The following is a 24,375-nucleotide window of genomic DNA, read 5'->3' on the forward strand; positions in this document are numbered from 1 at the left end:
TATGCAGTCTGCATGTCAAATTTCACCAAATGTTTTGATCCATTGTTATTTGCTTGCTTTTCGCGAAAATAATATTTTGAAATATATATTTTTTAATATCTTTAATCATTGAGATAACAGTAAAAAAAATTATTTTTTTTTTTAATAAAACAATTTTTAGCTGAGAAGTCGTTATAAAAAGTTTGTTATTAAAATGGACCAAACCATCCATTTCACAAATATGTATAATAATCTGCAGTTACCAGCTAATTCAACAAAATCTGTTTTGAAAAGTCAATTAACTCGATCATTACAAATTCAGGTTTTCATGAGGATACCGTGGATTTGCAAAAGGTCATAAATACTAAATTTCAAATCAGAAACACTGTATAAAAAGAACCGAGGGTCCAGTAGAGTACTCCCTTTGGTCAGAAGGTAACATTTAATAAATTTGATTTACTCACTAGGTTGCTTCAAAGCGAACTATACATTTGAAAACTGATCAAACTTATTACGTGTTTGAAGGTAACAGGTCCTATAATATTCGATTTCAAGATTTCAGGTAACCAACCAACTACAAAATGTAAACACTACAAGGTCACAGGTAAGATTTGATCATATGGAAGCGACACAACTGTCAAAATTCTACATAGTAGACAAATATTTTCCGGAAAGATAATACTGTCGTTCCAAAAATAGGTTGGTTGTATTATGCCTCTATAGGGCGGAAGACGAATAATGAAAACCATTTAATGTACTTCTTAGGCTTACAATAAGATAAAATCTGGCCTGTCAGAAAATCTATAAATGAACTGTACATGAATAAAAAATTGTAGGCTCTTCAATAGATCTAGTATTACAATTTGTACATATTATTTTTTTAACATTATAATATTGGCCTGTTTCTATGTTTTAGTTATGAGATGCTTTACGATATTTTCAAATGTATGGTTTGTATTATATAGTTTACAGGTCTATCTAAATAAAATTGTCATGACTGTGTACTATACATTTATTTTTACACATGATATATATTTAAATTCTAAATAAACACAGTTACTTCATTACTAAGCAATTTTCTTTCAAATGTGGTAGAAAAATATCTTTACAAACTACACTTTGACTAAACCAAACATAATTTAATCCATATCTTAACAAAACATCTCTAATAAGTTATATCGCCATATAATTGACATATAATGAATACAGTACATTAAAATAATTCAAAACACATTCCAGCAAGTTTCAGACAGGTTTTTATTTTGCTAAATTTTAAGACACAAAATCAAAATCACAACTATCATCATCATCAGCATGGCCAGCAACATAATCATCATCTTCATATTTTGTAAGTCTCGGTGTAGTGATTCATTTAACGTTAAACAAATCTATTCTTACTTTATATCTTAAATATTGCTATCATATCTGTTCATCTTATTGAAAAACATATAAACTTAGAATGACTAATTCAATATTGATTTTGAAATATAACTGAGCATAGCATTTGATATAAAAGAAGTTGTTGGAAAAAAATATGAAAGTAATAGACATATCATAAATAATAGTCACATTCAGTTTAACAATGACAATTTTCGGAATGCGCTGTTGTGTTTTTCATTTGGGAATAATTCTATTGATTGTATAAATGATTGTCTGGCTGCTTCTCTGTAACCTAACAATTGAAAACCTATACCCAGGATGTTGTAAGATATACCTTTAAAAACATCACCTGATGTGAAATAGTTGCCCTCTATAGTGAACTGTAGTTCCTTAAGAGAATCCAAACATTGCCTGCTATTCTTTAAATGATAATGGCACAAAAAACGAAGAAAGTGAGCATATACTATTGGGGGAAACCGATTTCGTTCTACCGTTTGTAGTTCATCCGGTTGTAACTCAGATTTTCTAATGCATATAAAACCTACTAATAAAAATTTCCACAACTGCACAATAGGCATATTCCTGAAAACGTGTAAATTCAAGAGTGCATTATGAATATCTGACAACTGCATGGAATAATAAAGTTTTTCCGGTGTACATTTTAGTACCGAATACTGAATATTATGAAGAGCTGTGTGGTATTGTTTTCTTTTGTAGAAAAACGTAGATAACATTAGCCAACCAGATGTAGCGTCATGGCGTGTGTAAAGAAGAAGAGCACTTATATAAGTATTGTACTCTTTATAAGTAGATGTATTACAGGAAATATCACCCAATGGCACATATCGATCACTTTGGCCACAAAAAATTGACATATAGTATGCGTATATGTATTTGATTGTTGAACTCTTACCTAATAGTACCTTGTATATCACTCTTTCTATAAGAAATTTAAAAGGATTAGTCGCAGTTTCGAGTATAAGCATGTCTGAGTTTAGTAATCTTTGTACACTCTTGGGATATGAATAACTTGTCTCCATGCTACTATCAGATGGCACTGCATACAATTTCGAGATTTGGTCCGACAATAAGATACATTGCCAGCCATAACTGTTTAGAATATACAACCTATTTAAAAGTAATTTCTGTGCTTTTCCATGTATCTTATTCCCAAACAGATTATTTTCAGGAATGAAATAATGAGGACAACATGCGTATTCAGCACAATATATAAGTCTCCTGAAACATCTCATGTAACAAGATATCAAGTTTTCGGGTTTCCATAATGATAAAGGCAATTCCTCACATATCCAAAACAAAATTGTTTTCATAAAATATGAACAAAGCAATTCTTTACAATCTACATCTAAAGCTATAACGTCTTTAAGGAGAATTTTTAGAAGTGCATAACAAAGTAACTGGGTATGTGTAAATGAATAGATAAGTAATTTTTCCCCAACGGAAAAGGATATTCGCCATTGAATTCTTCTTGTGTAGATCCTTTCACACCTACAGGTACAAATAGAACTCCGTGTTTTACAATAGCCTGTTTAACATCGTAGCTCGGCCATACGGTATTTGATCGTGTTATCCATTTCTTTGCTGGTGATATCCATAATTTGCTATGTACACAGTATGCAATGTCATAAAATCCATCTTTATCGGTGATACATGGCCCATGCACTGTTGGCAACAGGTCTGTTTCGAATTTGCGTTTGAATGAAAGGTTTGAAAAGTAGAAATCATTACCGATATCATAACAGGATTCTAAGAAACTTTGATCCTTAGTGTGCAAAAGACGTAACTTGGTAAAACCTGGATGTGTATCTTCCATTTCCATTTTTAAATGTATGTTATGTTCACATACAGACATACTGGTGTCTTCAGAGATATAAATCTGTTTCAAAACCCTCATAACATCTACATCACTACCTCGCATTATAAGTCCCTCTCCGAAACTTCCACTTGTAATCATTGTCCATGTCTTGTCGTTGTTTACGTTGTCTCTGACGTTGTTCATTATTCTGATTGCTTTAACATCTTTCTCTGTTCCAACAATGTTTTGACATAGATAATGATACAGATCTATTGATGTATGAATGATTGCAGATTCTGTGAAAAAAAATGAATTAGTGCGTTTGCAAAGTTTTAAAAGTTGCCTATAGATGTTTTATTTTGTTCACTATGATTTGCACAAAAACTGATCATTTTGTGATATAACTAGTGATACAAAATTTGATTCATTTTTTTCATATCCCGAGTTTTGGTCTTTTTCACGTATAGTTTTAGGCAAAGATATTAACGACTGCATTCTCTAATAAACAAATAGGAGAGAATATTTTGTGTGCATACCTTATAGTATATATTTTTTTAATATACGGATATCAATGGTTCTGTGAATCCTGTGTACGGATATGCTATATTATAAGACCGTTGTTGATTTGCATAGCAATACACAAAGCGATACACAGTTAGGAGTTTCGCATTTTGGTCATGATTGATTTTTCCAATATGAAAGTAATTGTGCAATTAAATTATTTTTAGATAGATGATGAGTAATAAAGCCTTCAATGAGGGGTTTTAGGAACATCAAGATTATTTTTTCCACATTCTATTGGCTATTTTCTTTTTGACTTGCAGTCTTTTTGTAGCCTGACTGTCCATATGTCTAGAAATTATTATTTTTCGCACGAAATGTTTGACGCAATTTTACCTGAAAAATGTGATGAAAGCCATATAATTATGATTTCATCTTTTGATAAATATATGTATACGGGTTCAGCAAAGGAACCACTCCAAAGGATTGAAATTATAATTATTTCTTTTTTCTTGTTTTTTTTGCAATATTTAATAGCAATTAAATGCAGATTGTTGCCACGGCTACATTACAAAGAAATTTTACTGATTACATACATTTGCGATGAACATATATGACAAAACATGAGGCTTAGTTTGTAAAAAAGGGGCGAAAGATACAAGAGGGACAGTAAAACTCATAGATCGAAAATAAGCTGACAATACTATGGCTAAAAATTATAAAGACACACAGACAAGTAATAGTACACAAGACACAACATATAAAACTAAAGACTAAGCAGCACAAACAAAGTTATAAAGAAAAAAAAGGATATGGTAAAAATGGGGAGGGTAAATTTTATCATTTTTCGTAATTGTTTTTTTCTACACTACAAACCATTAAAAGTCTCGAATGGCCTATATCTGTACTCGACTGTACTGATTTTTACTCGACCAGCCTGAATTGGTCTGAGATTTACTTAATAATACTGGACTGTAGTCTGAACCACACTTAACAGTCCGAATATGTACTTGACCAGTACTTAACCATTTTATACGAGTCTGAACCGTACTAGAACTAGTCTGAACCATACTCGACCAAGTATTAACCAACCTAGACATTTTCTTTGTATCTATCAACTGAATTTTATCAATTTAGGATTTTTTAATAAAAATAAAATTTGAACAACAACTTGAAATTAAAAATGTATTCAATACAATATTGAAATTAAAATTTCACAATTATAATCAATCATAATATAACGTCAACTCAATATTAATCAACACTTACATAATAATATATATCAACTTTTAAAATATAAATAAAACAAGCTGATCAAATAATCTAAAAATATGAATTGTGACTAATATTTTCAATATTATTAAAAATTTTATGAATTTTTCGGAAATATTTTATGGTAACTGGACTATTTTCACCATTAACTTAAGCCTAGTATAGATTTATAGTGTCAGTTGAGTTCAGGTAATAAGGCAGTGAATGTTTTTTATTAAGATATATGTATAAAACAACTTAATAAATTTTAAAAATATGAGAGCTTAATTGTTTTGATTTATAAAACCAATAATTTAATATAATCATGATAATGAAATTTCCATAGCAATCCTTGATAATCTTTTTAAAACAGTAAATGTATTCCAAAGTAACAGTGAAAAACATTTTCAATTAATTTAATTATTTTTTTGTCAAATTAACATGGTATACATAAAGCACTTTAATATGTTCTAATTACCTCAGTACATGTGTGTTTTACAGATAAAAAGAAAGCCCTATTTTCTTAAATTCGTGTATTACTTATCTAGTACATACATGTATATTCAAAAGGCCTCGTTATTTAATTTAAACAGGATGTTGCAATTTTGTAATACCTCTGACCAGGTGTGGTCTTATTTATGAGTTTGCCCCCAAGCCGAGGTTATACTTTACATGTCACCACTAATCAGAAGAACAGTTTTATTTATTCATTTAATTTTATCCCTTTTATATAATATATTTTTTTTATCCTAAATATAATCAGAGATATATTTCTTTTATCAGGTTAAATTTTTTATAAATTTTGTTGGCTGTTGTTATATATGTCAGTAAAAAGGAAATTTATTTGAACAGTTAAAAAAGCAGAGGTTTTTTGGTCTAGTATGGTTCAGACTGGTCGAGTATTGTTCAGACCTTTGGTTAAGTATGGTTTAGACTGGAAAAATAGGTCGAGTTCATGTCGAGAATAGGTTAAGACTGTTTCAGACTGGTCGAATTATAGTTCAGACTATTTTCAATGGCAAAAATAAGGGTCAAGTACGATTCAGTACAGTCAAGTATGGTTCAGACTGGAGTCGAGTAATGTCAAGTAAAAGTCACACCAATTCAGACTGGTCGAGTGAAAATCAGTACAGTCGAGTACAGATATAGACCATTTCAGACTTTAATGGTTTGTAGTGCTACCTAACCTACAAACATCCAGATTTCTATGTTTACTCCTGGTTGATTTTATTTATTTTCTGCTTTTCTTTCCTTTCTATTTTTAAACCGTTCATGCTATTTCTTCCAAATAGATTATGTATTCATTAGGCGTTGTTAATGTATTCCTGCGAGCATGACAGCATCTATCATTCAGCCATTACATTGCTAAATTCTACGTTATAGGCTTGTGTTTTATTAAAGAACATGTTTAATAAACCAAAGTTTGTTATAAAGGAACTGTTAGTGAAACAGAAAGGAATAAAAAAAGGTGAAAATGCGTTATTACCTGCCATTTTGGTTGTAAACTCCAACTTTATTTACCCTTAACTAGTGACGAGGAATTCCCTAAAATCTACTTTCCTTCCTATTTAAAATTCATGAAAAATCGATATTCAACAAAATAGATTATCATACAAATACATTGTGGTTCTAATTTAGTTATCAAAGATAGATTGATAAATTGAACTTCCTGCGTGGACTTTGAAATTGATTACACACTAAGCTTTTGATTATCTAAAGCAATAATAAAATTCAATTATGAATTTACTTTTTTCTAATCATTCTTTCAATTGAAATTATTGTATTTATTTTCTAACTTCTGATTCCTTTAAATAAGAAATTTGTTAACAGTTCTTCGTCGTATGCTATTTTCTTATTTCAAAAGGTTTCAAGCAACACGTTCGATATTCTTGTATCATATTTTTTATTGGTTTAGTATATTAAAAAGTGTTATTGATTTTAGTTTTACCTGCTATTTTTGTTGTAAACTCGAACTTTATGTACTCTGAACTGTTGAATGGGAATTCCATAAAACGTACTTTAGTTTCTATTTTTATTTCATTTGAAATCGATATTTCAACAAACATGTTACCTTAATACACCTATTTTGATGTAATGATTTAACTTGTATTGTATGTTCTAAATACTGTATTTCAAACACGTTCGCGGGTATTTATTTTCGCGGTTTTATAATAATTGCCTTTCGGTTGAAAGGTTTGATTTAGATTTGCATGTATTTATTTTCGCAAAAAAAAACCAACCGCGAAATCCGTGAAAATAAATACACCGCGAAAATAAGTACACTTTAAGTATACTGAACATTAAATATTTGAAAATCTAGAGATATAATGAAATTCAATTATAAGTTATAGATAATGCATAAGGTTTTTCTTCTCGTAGAACACACCGAGGGGTGTCAGGATTGATCAAATGAAAGAACGACCGTAGGGAGGTCTTTCTCTGAGCAATCCTGACACCCCAAGGTGTGTTCTACGACAAGAAAAACCTTAAAATATGCATTATCTGACTTATATACCGTCAAAAAAATATTGTTTTTTTTATAAAGATTTGCAAAATTTAGTATCCTATTTTACCGACAACACTAAAGTGGGATATTCCTTTCTAATGCGTTCAGGTTTTAATACGCCCTACGGCTCATTTAGAATGTGAAATAAAACTCACTAATGAATCTAGATATAAACCTTTTAAAAAATATTATCCTTACACAATAAAAATATTATTGTAACTGCATGAAGTAAGACACAAATGTATTGTTACCATCCGATAACGGTGTATGACAAATACAAGACACGTTGTAAGTAATTTATTGTACCACTTAGTTTATGGAAAAGGGGGAGGGATATGGTTTTTTTCTATTTGTAATGTTCTTTCTATCGCGGAAAAGTGGATATTTTTTTTTTTATTTTAATTGAATCGAATGAAAAATTCAGAAAGATTGTCTTTTGAAAAGCAATACTTTTTATTAACAGATAATCAGGATATAATTATATACCCTCCACACCCGACCCTTTTCTGAGTTACGTAATGTTATTCAATAGAATATAAGATTATCTTATTAGTTGATCATTTGATGGTGTAAAAGGTATACATACATTTTAAAAAGTTAAGATATGACACGAAGACGAATATAAATACATGTAGGTCACAGTATGATTCCTATGCAGCGTTTATCGTCCTGAACATGCATGAAATATTTCCCACTGAACGTTAAGCAAGCAACCAAACATCAATCAACCTATTCAGTGTGACTCAATAAGATTTTCAAAATCTAACACACGAATATGTTAAATCTGGCTTTTTATTTATGAAAGTCTATATTAAGATTCGTCTCACATATATGATAATGTTTCTTTATTGTAGCGATAAATTAACAAAACTTCAAGTTATTTGTTTCTAAAATTAAAATGCGGGCAATGAAGGTTTCTTTTACATTTATCATCGATTGAACTTTAGAAAATAAATTTCCAAATCGGCAACAAAAACTATCAGACGAATAAAATTTTGAAGTAAATTATAGATTGCATTTTTATCAAGGAAAATAATGACCTCACACAGGTCATTATTTTATGCCTTTGAGCATATTTCATTGAAACATGGTATCGTCCGGGTTGATTCTGAAAAAGAATGATCTGTCGTTCTGAAAGAAAATAACTTCATATAGGTATATAATGTTTTTTAAAATACTGTAGAACTTTATGAAGAAAAACTATTGTATTTTGCGTTGATATATTTTTTTAATTTAAAAAAGTATTTGTTAACTGTTTTCCACCTACATTTTAAGATAAAAAATTTAACGACGTTTTTGTCTATAATTGTCTATCCTGTTACTGTAACCATAGCAACCAGAGTAACAGGATAGACATAACAGGATGGACAAATTTCCTCGTTTTTGATTGCTGTTGTGAAGTAACTACTCCCTTTGGTGAAGTGATTATGGTTTTCTATTGTGAATTTGGTTTTGTTGTTGAAACCATAGAATTCTATTATAACACACTAGGACATCAGATAGATACTAACAAACCAAACAAATTAAAAATTAAAACAACAACACAATAATCGTCCCGATTTACTAAAGAGTTAAGTCACTTGCAACTTATTTTTACGTTTTTTCCCTTCTGATTCACTGTGACATCCCTGTCGTAGTTTAAAGGAATTAAGGCAAAGTGTAATTAAACTACACAATGGACTGTTTAAAAATTTCACATAGGAATTCTGCTTGTAAAATTACACCAGAAAATAAAATAAAAAAGGGGGTAACCGTTTTTGTTTTTGAGATACGAGCCGTTGAAATTGATAGCATGTTACGCCAAAAATACAAAGGATATATAGGGAAAATCATCAAAATTAGCAGATATTTTTACTTTATCAAGATTTTCTATTTTGTTGGTCAATAGAATTTTTTATAAATTGATATACGATTCAAAAATGAAAGACGAATCCATCGGTGCAAAGAAAGTCCTTAGCAACCGTGCTAGTTTTTACGCTACTCCTTGTTGAAGTTTGTTTTTTTGGCCGGAACATTAAAATTATTCGGCGACGTCATGGTCTACAGTAACGTCGCCACAACTTCTACGTCGTAACTCTATTATTCCGTACAATGTCGTAGCAATGTCGTGGATGTGTATCACCTATCTTCCTATGTATTACCAGAGACATATAATGATAGTATTATATGTCTCTGGTATTACAAATGATCTAGCGTTGTAAATTTATAAGAAAATAAACTAATTAATTTTAAAGAATATTTTTTTAACCAAAAAATTGCAATTTTGTAATTAAATTTACCGCAAATGTAAGAAAGTTGCCGCAGATTTTATTCTTTTCTATATAAGAGTGGTTTCCACACCCTTTTTAATAATTTCTTTATGAATCAAATATCGAGTTTGAGTTTATCCCGGATAACACAGTGTTGTCAGAATGATTTGATCGGTTTTAATATAAGGATCGGGTATACACCTCGTTTTCCATCTTACTTCTGCATGTTTGTATTTAAAAAAGTAGACCTTTTTTCTGCATATATTCATCTTTGTCATTTCTGCATGGTGTTATTCACACATTCTCGTGACGCAACTCTGCCAAAAAAATATTTAATTTTACAAAATTTCCCGTCGCGATTCTTTCACTTATGACAAAGAATGATGTAATGTTTGCTGAATGGAGTTTCAGTAACATGAGAAAATATTTATTTGTTCTATGCATTATTCGTTAAACATCCACATACACAGATTTAAATGATAAACATAATGCATACTATGGCTCTTCAACTATTTCCGATCGGTTCTTATACAGCCGTGGCTTTCAAATGTTCGGCCTTTAGTGTTCTATATCAAGGTTAATCCAGAAATTTAAAACGCGTCGGACGCATTAATTTTAAAACGTGTTGATTTCATTTAATCTTCAGAATTTTTTAGGTCATAATAAGGTTAAAAAGAAGGACTCCCTAATACATTTTAACAAAACAGAAAAGATCAGAGTAGTTGGTATAACTTCCCGTCGTAGATATTTCATACATATTCAAGATGAAAACATACACCTAATACGATACTATTGAGATCGACTTACCTAATACAATTACGACAGGAACATACCTAGTATTAACTGGTGTAAAATTAATGATATAGAAGAAAGTACCAAAAGCAACCTCATGAGAATGCATCATATTCGATGCTTTAAAAATTTACCTAAAACTTTTTATAAGAATTTACTCAGTGTAATGCACAGCGATTATTCATAATGTATTGATACACGGGTTTACCTATAGAGTAGTGCCGTACGAATATTGTCTCTGCATAATGCAAATACATAGCTGCCCTACTTATATCAAATAAAAAAAAGGAGATGTGGTATGACTTTTAATGAGACAACTATCAGCCACTGGTCGATGTAAGCAAACACTATGAACAACCATACTGTTTTCAACAATTGGAGAAAAAAACATGCCACAAAAGACTCAGCTGACAAAATCAACCGCCTTATATAAAAATATTTACAGAAAACAAATACCATGTTGTGAAGTAACAGAATTAAACAAAAGCGAATTACAACCAGCTCTATGCTTTAACCTAGTTCATGATCTGATCATACAATGATGTAAGACTTAAGAGTTCATATCATTTACATTCAACGTTTTTTTTTTTTATCAAATACTTTTATTTTAAATTTTTTTGGGGGTGGGGTTCAACATTATATTATAAGACTAGTAAACCACAGGCTTCTCAATTGTTGTATGATCATGAACTAGGTGAGAGCATACAGCTAACCGAGTACGAGATCCTCATTGATAATCATCGAGGTCGTTAAACATTCCTTGCAGTAAACTTTGGTTAAATTTAAAAAAAAAAAAATGTTTTAAACCGTAATAGAGGGAGGCGGGAAGGAGGGGTCCAGATCCCGAAATACCGGGCTTAGAAATACGAAATCCCGAGGTCCAGAATTTAAATAAATTTCAATGCCGACATCCCGAATTTCGGAAATAGATTTCCCAGAATCCAAAAAGGGTCAATCACGATATCCCGAGCTTAAAAACAACCGATCCCCCCTCGTAATACTACATTCTATTCATTCATAATCTTGAATTGAGACTTGTTACTTCAAAATAACATTCTCTTATTTTGAATGATGCACACAGGCACAATAAAAGAAAACAGATTTCGCTATATATCTCTTCGAAATTGGAATTTGATAAAGAAGAAATGACATGTTATAGTTTATCTTACATGTGTACTTTCAATTTCAATTTGGATCTTAATTTAGATTTAGTTTTCCCATAAATTGCAGACGGAATAGAAGACACCTGTTTATTTTCTGCACATGTACTGATGTAGAAAAAGTTGAAAACTGGGAGTTGAATGACATAGCTTTTACTTATTCTAAGATAAATGTAAGAGTGAGACAATTTTTAAGTTACTGAGTATTTTTTTGGGCCTACAACATGTAATTTGTTTATTTTTCATTTGTTGTCTTTGTTCTTTTGACTTGTAAGTCATGTAAGTGTTGCGATAGTGGTCAAATTATTCTCTTGGTATCGTCTGATTTCTTATATGAATATAAATCATGTCCTAAAATTTTCAATTGCAAAAAATACGAACATGTCAACGTCTTTTTAAGTTTAACAATTAAATTCACACGTCTTTCATTAATTATTTGTAACCTATTATAAAAACTTTACGTTCAAGACTACGTCTACGGCTTTTTAAAACGATATTGCTGTGTCAATTCAGGTTTCATTTTTATTAATTTGATATCAATAGAAGTAAAATTTTTACATGTTTATTCGTTTATTTGTTTATAATTTTGTTGTGAGGTGTTTTTTCGTTCTGTTGATATCATAAACACGAAATGCCTTCTGATCCCTTCTCCTACGCGTCTAAAACAAAAGAAAAAAACCAGTGTTTTAAAGTCGGGCTGCACACGGAACAACGTACAGAATGCTTTGATTTCTAATAGGAATGATGATTTAATTAAAGTTCTATGAGGTTTTAAGACAGCACAGGCGTGCTTGTTGGATAAATGATAAACCGCAAAAAGTAGTTTCTCTTTCGTGTGTCCTTTCTTTGAGTAAGGGAGATTACTTGCGTAACTAACGACGAACGTTTTTCAACCCTTATTCCGATAGAAGCGTGCAATTACGTACACTTCTCCTTAAGTGTACACACATAATTTGTATCGGAACATTCTTTACATTTATGTGTCTTCTTCAAATTAGGAACCTGTATTTCAGTTGGTTCATGTATGTCATACATGTTTTTTTAAATAATACTATTGTAAATTATCAAGCTATAGTCATTTTCTCGCTTGAATTTCTTAATTCACATATTTGCTATCTAGGCTTTTTATAGTCGAATATATTTTTTGTTTATTGTTGAAAGCACTACCATGACCTTTGATTGCTTTTATTTTCGTCATTTGAACTCAGATGGCTATATGTGTTTTTAGCGGACATACCACCTCTTTCTCTCTTTTGATATGGATAGTAATGGTATTAGATCAATCTTGTTGCTATGACTTAAGAAATCAGATCAGTGTATACATGTTGGTCTTTATCGCGTATGCTTCGATTTTGAATCGCTGAATAAGCTGTTGATAAACTCATAGATCAGAATAGCATGTGTATTCTAATACAAATGTATAATTGTAACGTTAACATATGCAATTTTAAAAATAATCGAAAATGTAAAGATATCAAATTGAGAATGGAAATGAGGAATGTGTCAAAGAGACAACTACCCGACCATAGAATAGACAACAGCAGAAGGTCACCAACAGGTCTTCAATGCAGCAGGAAATTCCTTTTTGTTTTAAATTTTTATTCAACAACAAATTGCACTTTCTGCTGTTAACAATATACCTCACTAGTCCAGCATACCAGTGAAGAGTCCCTCCCAAATGGGTTTAGTATCATACTACATAACATATATGAGAAAAAGACAACCCGTGTCATGCCAACAAATGGCTTTTAAATAAATGTGTTTAATTCCGATGTAAAGACACTATAAGTGAATCAATATTGAAGTCAAAATATGCAATCTTTAATGACCTGCCAACATTATGTAACTATGTCCCTTTTTGATAGGTCTATTTAAAGGTTTTGTTTAAGCTTCTGAGGTGAATACTAACATTTGTGTGCTTTATAAAGAATATTACCATAAAAGATTGGATGCTAAATACCTGAACGTATAAGAAGTCTGCATGTTGAGTTGTTTTTATGCCCGCGTCACACTGTCCCGATTTTTATATACGATGGACACCCGAATGCGTAAATTGCAAGTTCGTACGAAGTTGGTCCCGATCTCGTTAAAATACCCAAAAGTGACCGAAGCAAGTACGATGAATAACGAAGTCTATACGAGGGTGCCGAAAGTATATACGATAGCAAAAGATGGACATACGAAGGTTAACCGAAGACGGTATTTAAGCTTCATATCTCAGCCGAAGCCTACAAGATGGATCACGAAGGCTACACGATGGATTACGATGATAGCGCGATGGCCATACGATGTCTAAAAGACCTCGTGTACAGCTTACGATGCATTTAAATTATATGTCGAAGGCATCACGCGTTTTAAATTGTTTGATCAATATTGAATATACATTATATTGTACATTTAATTTTTGGTTTAATCATAAGACGGAAGACCGTGGGTATTTCCAGTTACTGAATAATTTGGTTGATTTCGAAAAAAAATAGTTTATGTATCAAATATGCGTATTCAATTTACCATTTTCTAAATGTGTCATATACAAATATAGTGTCCATATTTGTCCCCAATATGTTACATACGAGGGGATGCCACGCTCGGCATTGCCTTGTTTGAACTGTAAAATGTGTGCACTAGTCTGAATAATCACCCATAATTATGCCAATGTTTACTGATCTATCTTAAAGGTAAGGTAATGGGTTCGTTGATCCCTTTTATTCAAAAGGAAAGGAAGTCTGTGGGGAAAGCAACAAATGCGGCAAAATATGACATATAGAAAACAAAATGTTTATGGAGTAAACATTCGTGTGACAACAACTCAGACGATACATAAAAAATCAGAATAATGAAAAAAAAGTTGGTTTCCCTATATACGTGTACCTGCAGTGTTGGTATACGAGGCGCGTTTATGATTTTTATTATGTTATTTGATATGAAAAATTGACAAAAAATAATATCTTATTTGAAAAAGTAAATCCTGAGCCTGTAATACCTGCTCTTCTTGTTCCATTTGAATTAATAGAAACAACGCTGTCGCCTTTCTTGTTCTCATAGAATCATATGATATGAGGTCCATGTTTTGTGAACGTCTTTCTTAACTGTCGTATTAGACTGACCAGTGCATATCGCGCATGGTACTTTAAATGCATTTAAGCACGAAAATTAACTTACATTTAGCTGGATTTATTGCCGTCGTAGTTCCATCTTGTCACCTTCGTACTTTTATTCGATGGCATCACGACGGGATTACGAGGTGTTCACGAAGTCGTGTTCCCATCGTAAGACCTTCGGTTATCTTCGTTATTCATTCGTGTAGACATCGTAATGTCAAAACTGCCCGATGGAAACGATGGAAACACGAATGCAATACGATATTCAAAGATGCGTTCCCGGTGACATTACGATGGTGAGGATGGTGATACGAACTCAATACGAACCCTAAACATCGGACGCACCTTCGGGGATTTTTTAACATGTTAAAAAATTTAGAACCCTTCCCGAAGTTGTCCCCGAAGGCTAGAAAAAGTGGCCGATGGTTCTACGATGGTTAAAGATGGCACTACGAATAGCCCGATCTGGATACGATCAGTCCCGATTTTGAAAATTTCCATAATCGTGTTGCTATCGGCGTTAAAATCGGGACAGTGTGACGCGGGCATAACGAATGATGTCCTTGTACCGATGATAAAATTTAGTACATAATTTGACTAGTTTGTGATATCGAAAATCCTGGTGATATAGTTTTTCAGTAATACATAAATGTCTCTCGTTAAAATCTGAAACGTTGTTACATACACGAGTGAATCGTACAATATATAAAAAAGAAGATGTGGTATGATTGCCAATGAGACAACTATCCACAAAAGACCAAAATAACACAGACATTAACAACTATAGGTCACCGTACGGCCTTCAACAATGAGCATAGCTCATACCGCATAGTGAGCTATAAAAGGTCCCGATAAGACAATGTAAAACAATTCAAACAGGAAAACTTACGGCCTTATTTATGTACAAAAATGAACGAAAAACAAATATGTAACACATAAACAAACGACGACCACTGAATTACAGGCTCTTGACTTGGGACAGGCACATACATAAATAATGTGGCGGGGTTAAACATGTTAGCGGGATCCCAACCCTCCCCTATCCTGGGACAGTTGTATAACAGTACAACATAAGAACGAACTATAAAAATCAGTTGAAAAAGGCTTAACTCATCAGATGGACAAAAATACAGTGAACGTGGCCCGGTACATATACATCCCGACACAAAAAGACACAATGAACAGATCTGAGAGTACTCGCAGTTATCTGACAGCTAGTTCAAAGCCACTAACAACTAATAAAAAAATCATGTTAAGATATTTAAACCCCGTAAGATGGTGACAAGGTTGCGTCATCATCTAAAATTGAATAATTAACGATAGAAAATACAGCAATACAAAACAGGTCCCTAATAAGTGGTTCACAGCTAGTTCTCAATAAAATATGTTTTGGTTAAAAAAACGGAAAATGAAAGAAATGTAGATAATTTCAATATGTTCTTCAGGAATATTTGCACTGTCTTGAAAATGTTATTAATTATTTATAATTTTGTAAAAATTTCAATGTTGTTACACTCGTCTTATAAATTGGTGAGATAACAAATCGTTCTTGTGTAAACTCAACTTTTTCGCAAGAACGTACTTTTAGTCCTTCATTTTCTGAGTGAGTGGTCCAAGTTTAGACCTAAATAAAGTCCAAATTAACAACTATCGATAGCTTGTTACCACTAAATTTTATGGTATAAGTTCTTATTGTCAATTTAATAAAGGCAAAAAAATAAGACTGGGACATTCAAACTCCTAAGTCCCAAACTAACTGATGATTCCCCCATTGATCAAACCACGATTTTGTTGGTTTAAGTTAGAATTGGCCTTCAAAGAGCAAAAAATAAAAGTGCACCTAGTCCTTACAAGAAAATGAACATTCAAGTACATTGTTAAACATGTATACAACGTAATTTTAGAAAGATACACAACAAATACAAAGAGCAATCTAAAATTTTCAAAATGACAACATTATACGTATAAGTTAACTTTTCTTCAACTTATTGGACATTGTATAAATGATAATGTCACTCGTGTGCTATCTTCAGGTCAATTGTCACACAGTGTCCAGTTATGTTTTGATTCAATGTTGTTTGCTAGACGAGAAAAGATTTTCAAAATTTCATAATTTCATTTATAAACTCAGAGCAAATGCTTGTCAATAAAAATACGTCTTTACTTCACATAAATTTAATATAATTTGCAATTAGTAGTTAAATTTCAAATGAGAAAAACTTAATAAAAGAAACTGAGATTCCAGTAGAGTAAAAAATATAGCCCAAAGAAAATCTACTTAAGTCCAAGGTTAATTCGACCAAACTATACATTTTAAAACTGATCAGGTTTAAAGTATGTTTAATGGTCACAGATTATTTAATTTTAGATGGTTTTTTTTCGTAATGCCCATTTCATGTTGGGAATATGGATAACAGATGAGGTATACAATCAAATATACTTAAGAAAAAGTCTGAAATTTTTGTCATGCAGATAACTTTGGCTTAAAAAAACCAAGGATTTGTAATTTTGAACTAGATTTGGATAGTTCACTTTAATTTAGATTGTCATCAAACTATGCAGCTATCTCAATTATATATTGATCTTGAAGAATGTCAGGTTATTTAGTACTTTGGTAAATTGCTATCCAACTTAAGGATTTTATTAGTAAGATTGTCCCTTCAGCATGTTCAGACTATATCATTTTTAAATGTGTTTATTTTTTTTTCAAATTAACTTCATGAAACTATACTAATATCTCATTTGTATGTTGTTCTTACTGAATCCCGGCTTGTTATGTTGTTTTTCATATTAATGTCAAATTTAAAGGTTCGATTAATCGAGGTAAAAAAAGCTGTGATTTCAATTCGGACTACATTCAGATAGTCATCTTAAAAGCAATTAGGAATTTAATCAAAACCTGCAGCTATCCCCATAATATATTTTTTTTACAAAAAATACCAGGGTTTTTATCTGAATTCTGTCAAAACTTAAAATGTTAGCCTTTTTTATCTTTCAACTGAGTCCCTGAATTTACAGTAATAAACAAAAATACAAAAATACAAAACAACCTGCTTTTTGTAAGATAAACATATATTACAGATACCTATAAATTTTGATGAAAATCCAAGCTGATTTGAAAAAAAAATTATAATTTTGCTTAATTGACACTTTTTGTTTTGTTAAATAAAGAATAGTTTAATTAAATCATATGTTGATTAAATTTTCTTTTACATGTATTATCTATTAAATTTACATATAAAATATTATTGTGTATGCGTTTTTTTTTTAAATTAGACATTTACCGTTTAACTTAATAATCTTATTGCCCGATATAAGTTGCTGTCTAATTTGTCTTTATGATAGTTGATATGATTTTTTTTCTAATTTTCATATTTATCCATGATATAAATATTCTTACGTAAAATTGTGGAATTATTTCTTTCGGTTTATTGGTCAAATTGATACAGCTGAAGTCCATTTTGAATATAAGACATTCTGGTTAAAATTTATAAAAATAAGATGTTGGTAAGACTTTTCAATTGGATTATAGATCTTCGCTTTCGATGATAAAATTAAGAATTGAAATTGGGAATTTGTCAATTAGAGAACAACCCGATCATAGAACAGACAACAGCAGAAGGTCACCAATAGGTCTTCTTTGCAGCTAGAAATTCCAGTACCCTTTAGTTGGCCCCTAAACAAATATATATGCTATAAAAAAGAAGATGTGGTGTGATTGCCAATATGACATATCTCCACTGGAGACCACAGTGACACAGAAATTAATAACTTTAAGTAACCGTATGGTTTCAACAATGATCAAAGCCAATACCGCATAGGCAGCAATAAAATGCCCCGAAATGACCATATAAAACAATTCAAACGAGAAAACTAACTGCCTTATTTATTTAAAAAATGAATGACAAACAAATATGCAACACATTAAAAAAACGACAACCACTGAAATACAGGCTCCTGACTTGGGACAGGCATATACTTACATAATGTGGGTCAGTGATAATGGACGTCATAATAAAATATACACAAGAAACTAAAATTAAACTTATGCTCCTAACTTTGGACAGGCGCAAAAATGTGGCGGGGTTAAACATATTTATGAGATCTAAACCCTCCCCTTTACCTCCAGCCAATTTAAAAAGGTAAACGCATAACAATACGTATATTTAAATTCAATTAAAGAGAAGTCCGAATCCGATGGCAGAATAAGTTTTTTAACTCAATAATATGAATCTATTCCAGATATTTATCTATGTTTATGATTGAAGTCCGCCATCATTGTAATAATCATTATTAAAACTCTTTTAACTTTTTCTGGTAAATTGTTCCATAGAAAGCTATATATTATATTTTTTTTTATTTTGCATGGTATTCTTTATCAATTTCAGTTACTGATGCAACATAAGTGACATTCGGTAAAAGGTAAATAGTTTAACAAGAGTTAACTTACCTAACATACTTAAATTTCTTTTATTCAAGTCTTTTATATTCCCCCCCCCCCCAGATTTTCGTATTGTCGTCATGGTCGTTGCAAATTTAATATTAGACACTCATTTTTACAAAATCCAAAGTATCTTCCCAAAACTTTTATCGGTTCTTGTGTAAACTTAATATTTTCAAATTTATTTCGATTTGTTATTCTAATCAATCTATTTGAATTGTTCGTAGCATTATCTAACTAAAATAAAATAAAAATAGATACTGCATTTCTTTCATTTACCTTATTTCATTTGTGTACATAAACTCCTTATCTGAATAGAGATCTTTGTACTATACAAATATAGAGAATGATAAAAGTAATATCGTAATGTAATTTAAAGCTTTTTCAAAATCTCAAATGTCAGATAAGGTGACAGAAATTATTATCTGTTCAATATGTTAATGTTATAAACGTTTTAATCGTAAAGTAAAAGACACATTTGAAAGCATAAAAGTTTGATTTACGTAATAACAGTATTGATTTGTTCATTTTGTAATTATAAGAGATAAAGAATCATTTTTTTTTCTCCTCTTATCTTATTTGATAATTTTATCATTCGTACAATGCTTGTATGTTTCGTATGGTTGCTTTTTTCATTTATTGTTTTGTCACTTTTATTCCTCGAACAGTTTGATATCTAATGAGTTCAATAGTCAACTTTGAGTTCAAAGGATATCGGGTATTCATCCATGACACAATTTCATTGCGTAGCACAATTCACACAAGAACATGAAGAAGTAAAGGAACAGCAGTGTTATTGCTGTTCTTCATTTAAAACTTACGGTGAGGACTTCACAACGGAAATAACAAAACAAAACACAAATCATCAACACCTGAAATATATAAGGTACTGTTAAAAAAAATGTTTTCCAAAGAGTGGTTATTTTTCTAATATGATGCAAAAAATGAACATCGAGACCAGCATTTTGGCAAAAATGAAACGGGCCTTTTCTCAATGAAAATTAGAGGCATAAAAAGCATAGAATAATAAAAGAAAAAAAATGAACTCACATTGATAATTATCAATGTGAGTTCATTTTGTTTTCTTTTATTATTCTATGCTTTTTATTCCAAAGTTATATGTGGTTAACATAGGGCGTCTGCAGTCAAATATACTTCAGAAATTTTGTTTCTTTATTTTTAATTTTTGTTGACGAATTATGTGAAATAACATACTACAGTATTGGCTAAACATTATTAAAATAAGTAACAATGATACCGATATAATGAGATATACATATAACAAAGTTACAAGTTTACAAACTTATGTTTAGACGCCTATTAAAAGTCTGGCACACGAGGAGACAAGAGCTTAATGATTTTATATGAAAACTGTGCCATAATATGTCTTCTTAAAACATGTAAAAGACCGTTACGTTGTCATTTTTCAGAAAGATCCGACGACACTCTTTACTTTGCATCCTTACGAGCATAGTATTATGTATCAGTTCATTCAGCAAAGTTACTGCTTAAAGCAGATTACATAGCCATACATTTAATAAGTTAACTTTTGTTGTAAATGAGCAATTGGTAGAACAGAAGTTAATGAAATGAAGAGGAGAAAATACGTTATTACCTGCCATTTTGCTTGTCTAATCCAACTGGATTATTCCAGACTCGGTCACGGGGACTTCCCTAATAACTACTTTCAGTTCTATTAAAAACATACATACAATTGATATCGACAAAATAAATTATCTTTCAAAATACCTTTATCTTAACTAAGTGATATAACAGACATTATTTTGAAATCGATGAAATATTTGAAAATCTATGGAAATGATAAAATCAATAATAAATTTACCTTTTATGATTTAATCTGTGTATCGAAATCTGGTTTTGTTTTTCTTCAGATTCAGTTCTTTATCCTATATTTTTTTCAAATAAGTTTTTAAGCAACGCTATTGGTATTGTTCAATGTGTTGTTGCTATAAAGTTCCGTGATCAGACACAAGCAGATAAGAAATCAACAAATACAACAAATAGAACAACTAAAAATTTAAATAAAAAAGGTGCTGATTCTAACGATATACTGAGTGTGTGTTTTCCGTTTGTTTTATAGCTGCAACACCATTTTCCCAGGTTATCGATTATCGGAGGGAAAAATAGAAAGGGGGTTGTACATCACTCGCAAACATGTTTTCCGGTCACATTCTTCACACGTATGTTCTCATTCTAAACTAGTTTCCTGTAACACGTTGATCGCGTTGGTTTTTGTCTGTCATATATATTTCCCTTCAATTGTATTGTATAAATAAGGCCGTATATATTTCTCGTTTACATGGTTCCCACATTTCTTATACGGGACTTTGATAGCCGAACACATTTTATCGGATTTGTAAAATGATAAATGCCGAACGTTGACCTAGACTTACTGCCTGCAACTTCGTCATAATTGATTTTATGTTTATCATTTAAATACAGGTAACGGAAAACAGAACGGTGTGCAATGGTTGTTCAGGATTGCGTATTATACGATTGTGACGTTCCTCCTGTCACACATAAGAACAAAATTTGAAGACAAATATTGTTGAAATTATAAACAGAGATATAATTTGAAAAATCTAAAAGGCCACTCAATTTATATATGAATCTATAAAATATGTCTGATATTCGATTAATTGTTAGATTCTAAATGAGTGCAAGAACCAATATTGAAGATAGGACAAAGATAACAAAGGCATACAGTATTCAAACTCAAAGGCAAAAAAAAATACTGGCAACCCCATTGGCTTATAAAACATAAGAGCAGACATCAACAATACACAACACATCACATAGAAAGTAACTATATAAGGACTAAGCAATACAAACCCAAGCCAGAAATTGAGGAGATACGAAATAAGGCGCAGATATGTAATACAGTCTTAACAAGTCAAAAATACAGACATCACGATTTTCGACATTTTTTATTTTATACTTACTAAACGGACCTACAATTATTAAGTATAATGCAACAATTGCACTAGATGAACATAATTAAAATTTAGGTTTGTGTTACATTTTCTGTTAGTTGTTTTAATTCTTTAAAACAATATCTGCGATCTATTCATGTCATTTTTCGTTATAGTACTTAATACTAATAGATACGATTTGTTTTAATGTGTATGTTTTGCTCTTGAAATTAGTGTTAGTAATGAGTCACTGGAGTATGATTCTTTTTCACGAATTATATAATTTAATTAAGTCGAAAATGTATATGAAAATTACAAACTGGCTTATCAATCATATGTGTATGAAACTAATCAGACGACTTTTTTTTCCTCAGAGATGCGATTGAAACCAGTGTTGTGAATACATTAGATGATTGTCAAATAAACTTGAGAATGTAAATGGGGAATGTGGCAAAAGACAACAACTCGATCAAAGATCAAACAACAGCCGAAGGCAATTAATGGGTCGCAACGCAGCGAGATAATCCCGCATCTTGAGGTGGTCCTCAGCTGGTCCCTAAATAAATTTGTGTACTAGTTCAATGAAAATGGACGTCACTCTAAAATCAATTTATCTCTCCAATAAAAAGCGTTATCATGAAAGCTATATGTATATGTTTGTCAAAACTTAATGACATGATATCCATTTTTGTTATTTCAAGTATATAAAAAAAAAAGTTTGGTACAGCTTTGATCAGCAACAAACCCTTACCTTAAACGAAGATCCTATTCCCCTATTAACTATCCCATCAATTCGAGATTAAATGATCTATGTAACTAGTTTCAGCTTTCTTAAAAGCTGAGTACTGCTTCCCTCTAATGTAAGGATATATGTGTGCATTTGGTTATTAATTTAAATGATTTTTTTTTAGATATTGATTGATATATATTAGATTCACTTTAAAAGTGTGCGTTATACATCCATGCTTTGAACAATATTGTACACTTTATTTGTTGAAAACATTTAAGAGACACGACTCGAGAGGTGTTACGAAATATAGATAATGCATTTATGGAACATTATATAGGAAAATTGTTAAGCAAACCAAATAGTTAATATTGAAGATTAACATAGAAAATAAACACGCGTTAATAAATGATATTTAAATATTGAATATTTTCCAATGTAAGTCTAAAATGAAACATCAAAGCTCTGTAAGGTATTATGTGCTTTATTATTCAAAAATCTATATGAACAATATTCAAACCAAAATCCTAGATTTGAAACTTAACTTATTAAGCACTTTGAATGTTTATCAGCCTTGATTACTCCAGTGATCTTTTCTGCATCTTAACAATTCTATAAAAATTCACCTCCATAATCATATCTCCATATTAAACAACAAAAACCATAAACAGAATATAAGCGCTTTGAAATAACTTCCTATTTTGGAAAATTCTGATATGGTTTGAATTGTTTTTTTTTTTTTTTTTTAAAGAATCATGTGATTTTTTACGTAAAATGAATTCATGTCATTTTCATGTGAAATTCAAGTCAGTTATCTGATTTCACGTGAATTCCATGTATAAGCTCGTTTGAGGTCAAATTCAATTCATTTAAACTCTACGTGAGATTCACATGAATTTAAATTCACTTGAAATTGATGTGAATGAAATTTCCCTGTGTAGTTGGTGTCCCGACTATGTTCTCCTTGTGTTATATATAACAGATGTTGCAATGATGCTAAACCACTACCGGATTGAAATTTATTTTGTTAAGGTCAATCATTATTTCAATTAATGTCAAGGAACTGCAATTAGTCCTATGTTAATTCATGTGACCATTGTTACTCTGCTTAGTTTCATATGCTACATATTGTAACATCAGTCTCGGAGTTCTTTATACTGAGTTTTACAACGTGTTTTGCTTTGTATTATTGCGTTCTACATTAGTTACAGGTACATGAGTTGAGAACTTACAAAATATGTTTGTTCCTGTCAAGAACCTAGAGCCTTTATTAGTCTTGTGTGTGAGTTCGCGTCTTGTTCAAATTGACAGAAGATTTACAGAAGTTTGACCGAAAACCATAACCACCTGTTGGAACAAACGCCGGGTTATTTCTTTTTCAAACATGTCAAAGTTTTTAACACTGACCCATAAAATATTGAAATATGTTAGATACAAATGCGATCTAACTGATGTTTAGGCATAATTAGCAATGTATAATCAGACAAAAAATGGTGTATATTAGTATAAGTCTCCAAATGATTATTAAAAAGTCAACAA

The 24,375-nt window shown here is 31.0% G+C and overlaps 1 protein-coding gene across 1 annotated transcript; it reads right to left on the minus strand.

Moving 5' to 3' along the window:
- Positions 1 to 1,339: 1,339 nt before the first annotated feature.
- LOC143042796 (uncharacterized) lies at positions 1,340 to 3,012 on the minus strand. Its single transcript, XM_076215257.1, has one exon. It carries the CDS (start codon positions 2,688 to 2,690, stop codon positions 1,551 to 1,553), a length of 1,140 nt encoding a protein of 379 aa, XP_076071372.1. The 5' UTR covers positions 2,691 to 3,012; the 3' UTR covers positions 1,340 to 1,550.
- Positions 3,013 to 24,375: the final 21,363 nt, after the last annotated feature.

This window comes from Mytilus galloprovincialis, chromosome 8 (assembly GCF_965363235.1).
Source record: "Mytilus galloprovincialis chromosome 8, xbMytGall1.hap1.1, whole genome shotgun sequence".
NCBI lineage: Eukaryota > Metazoa > Mollusca > Bivalvia > Mytilida > Mytilidae > Mytilus > Mytilus galloprovincialis.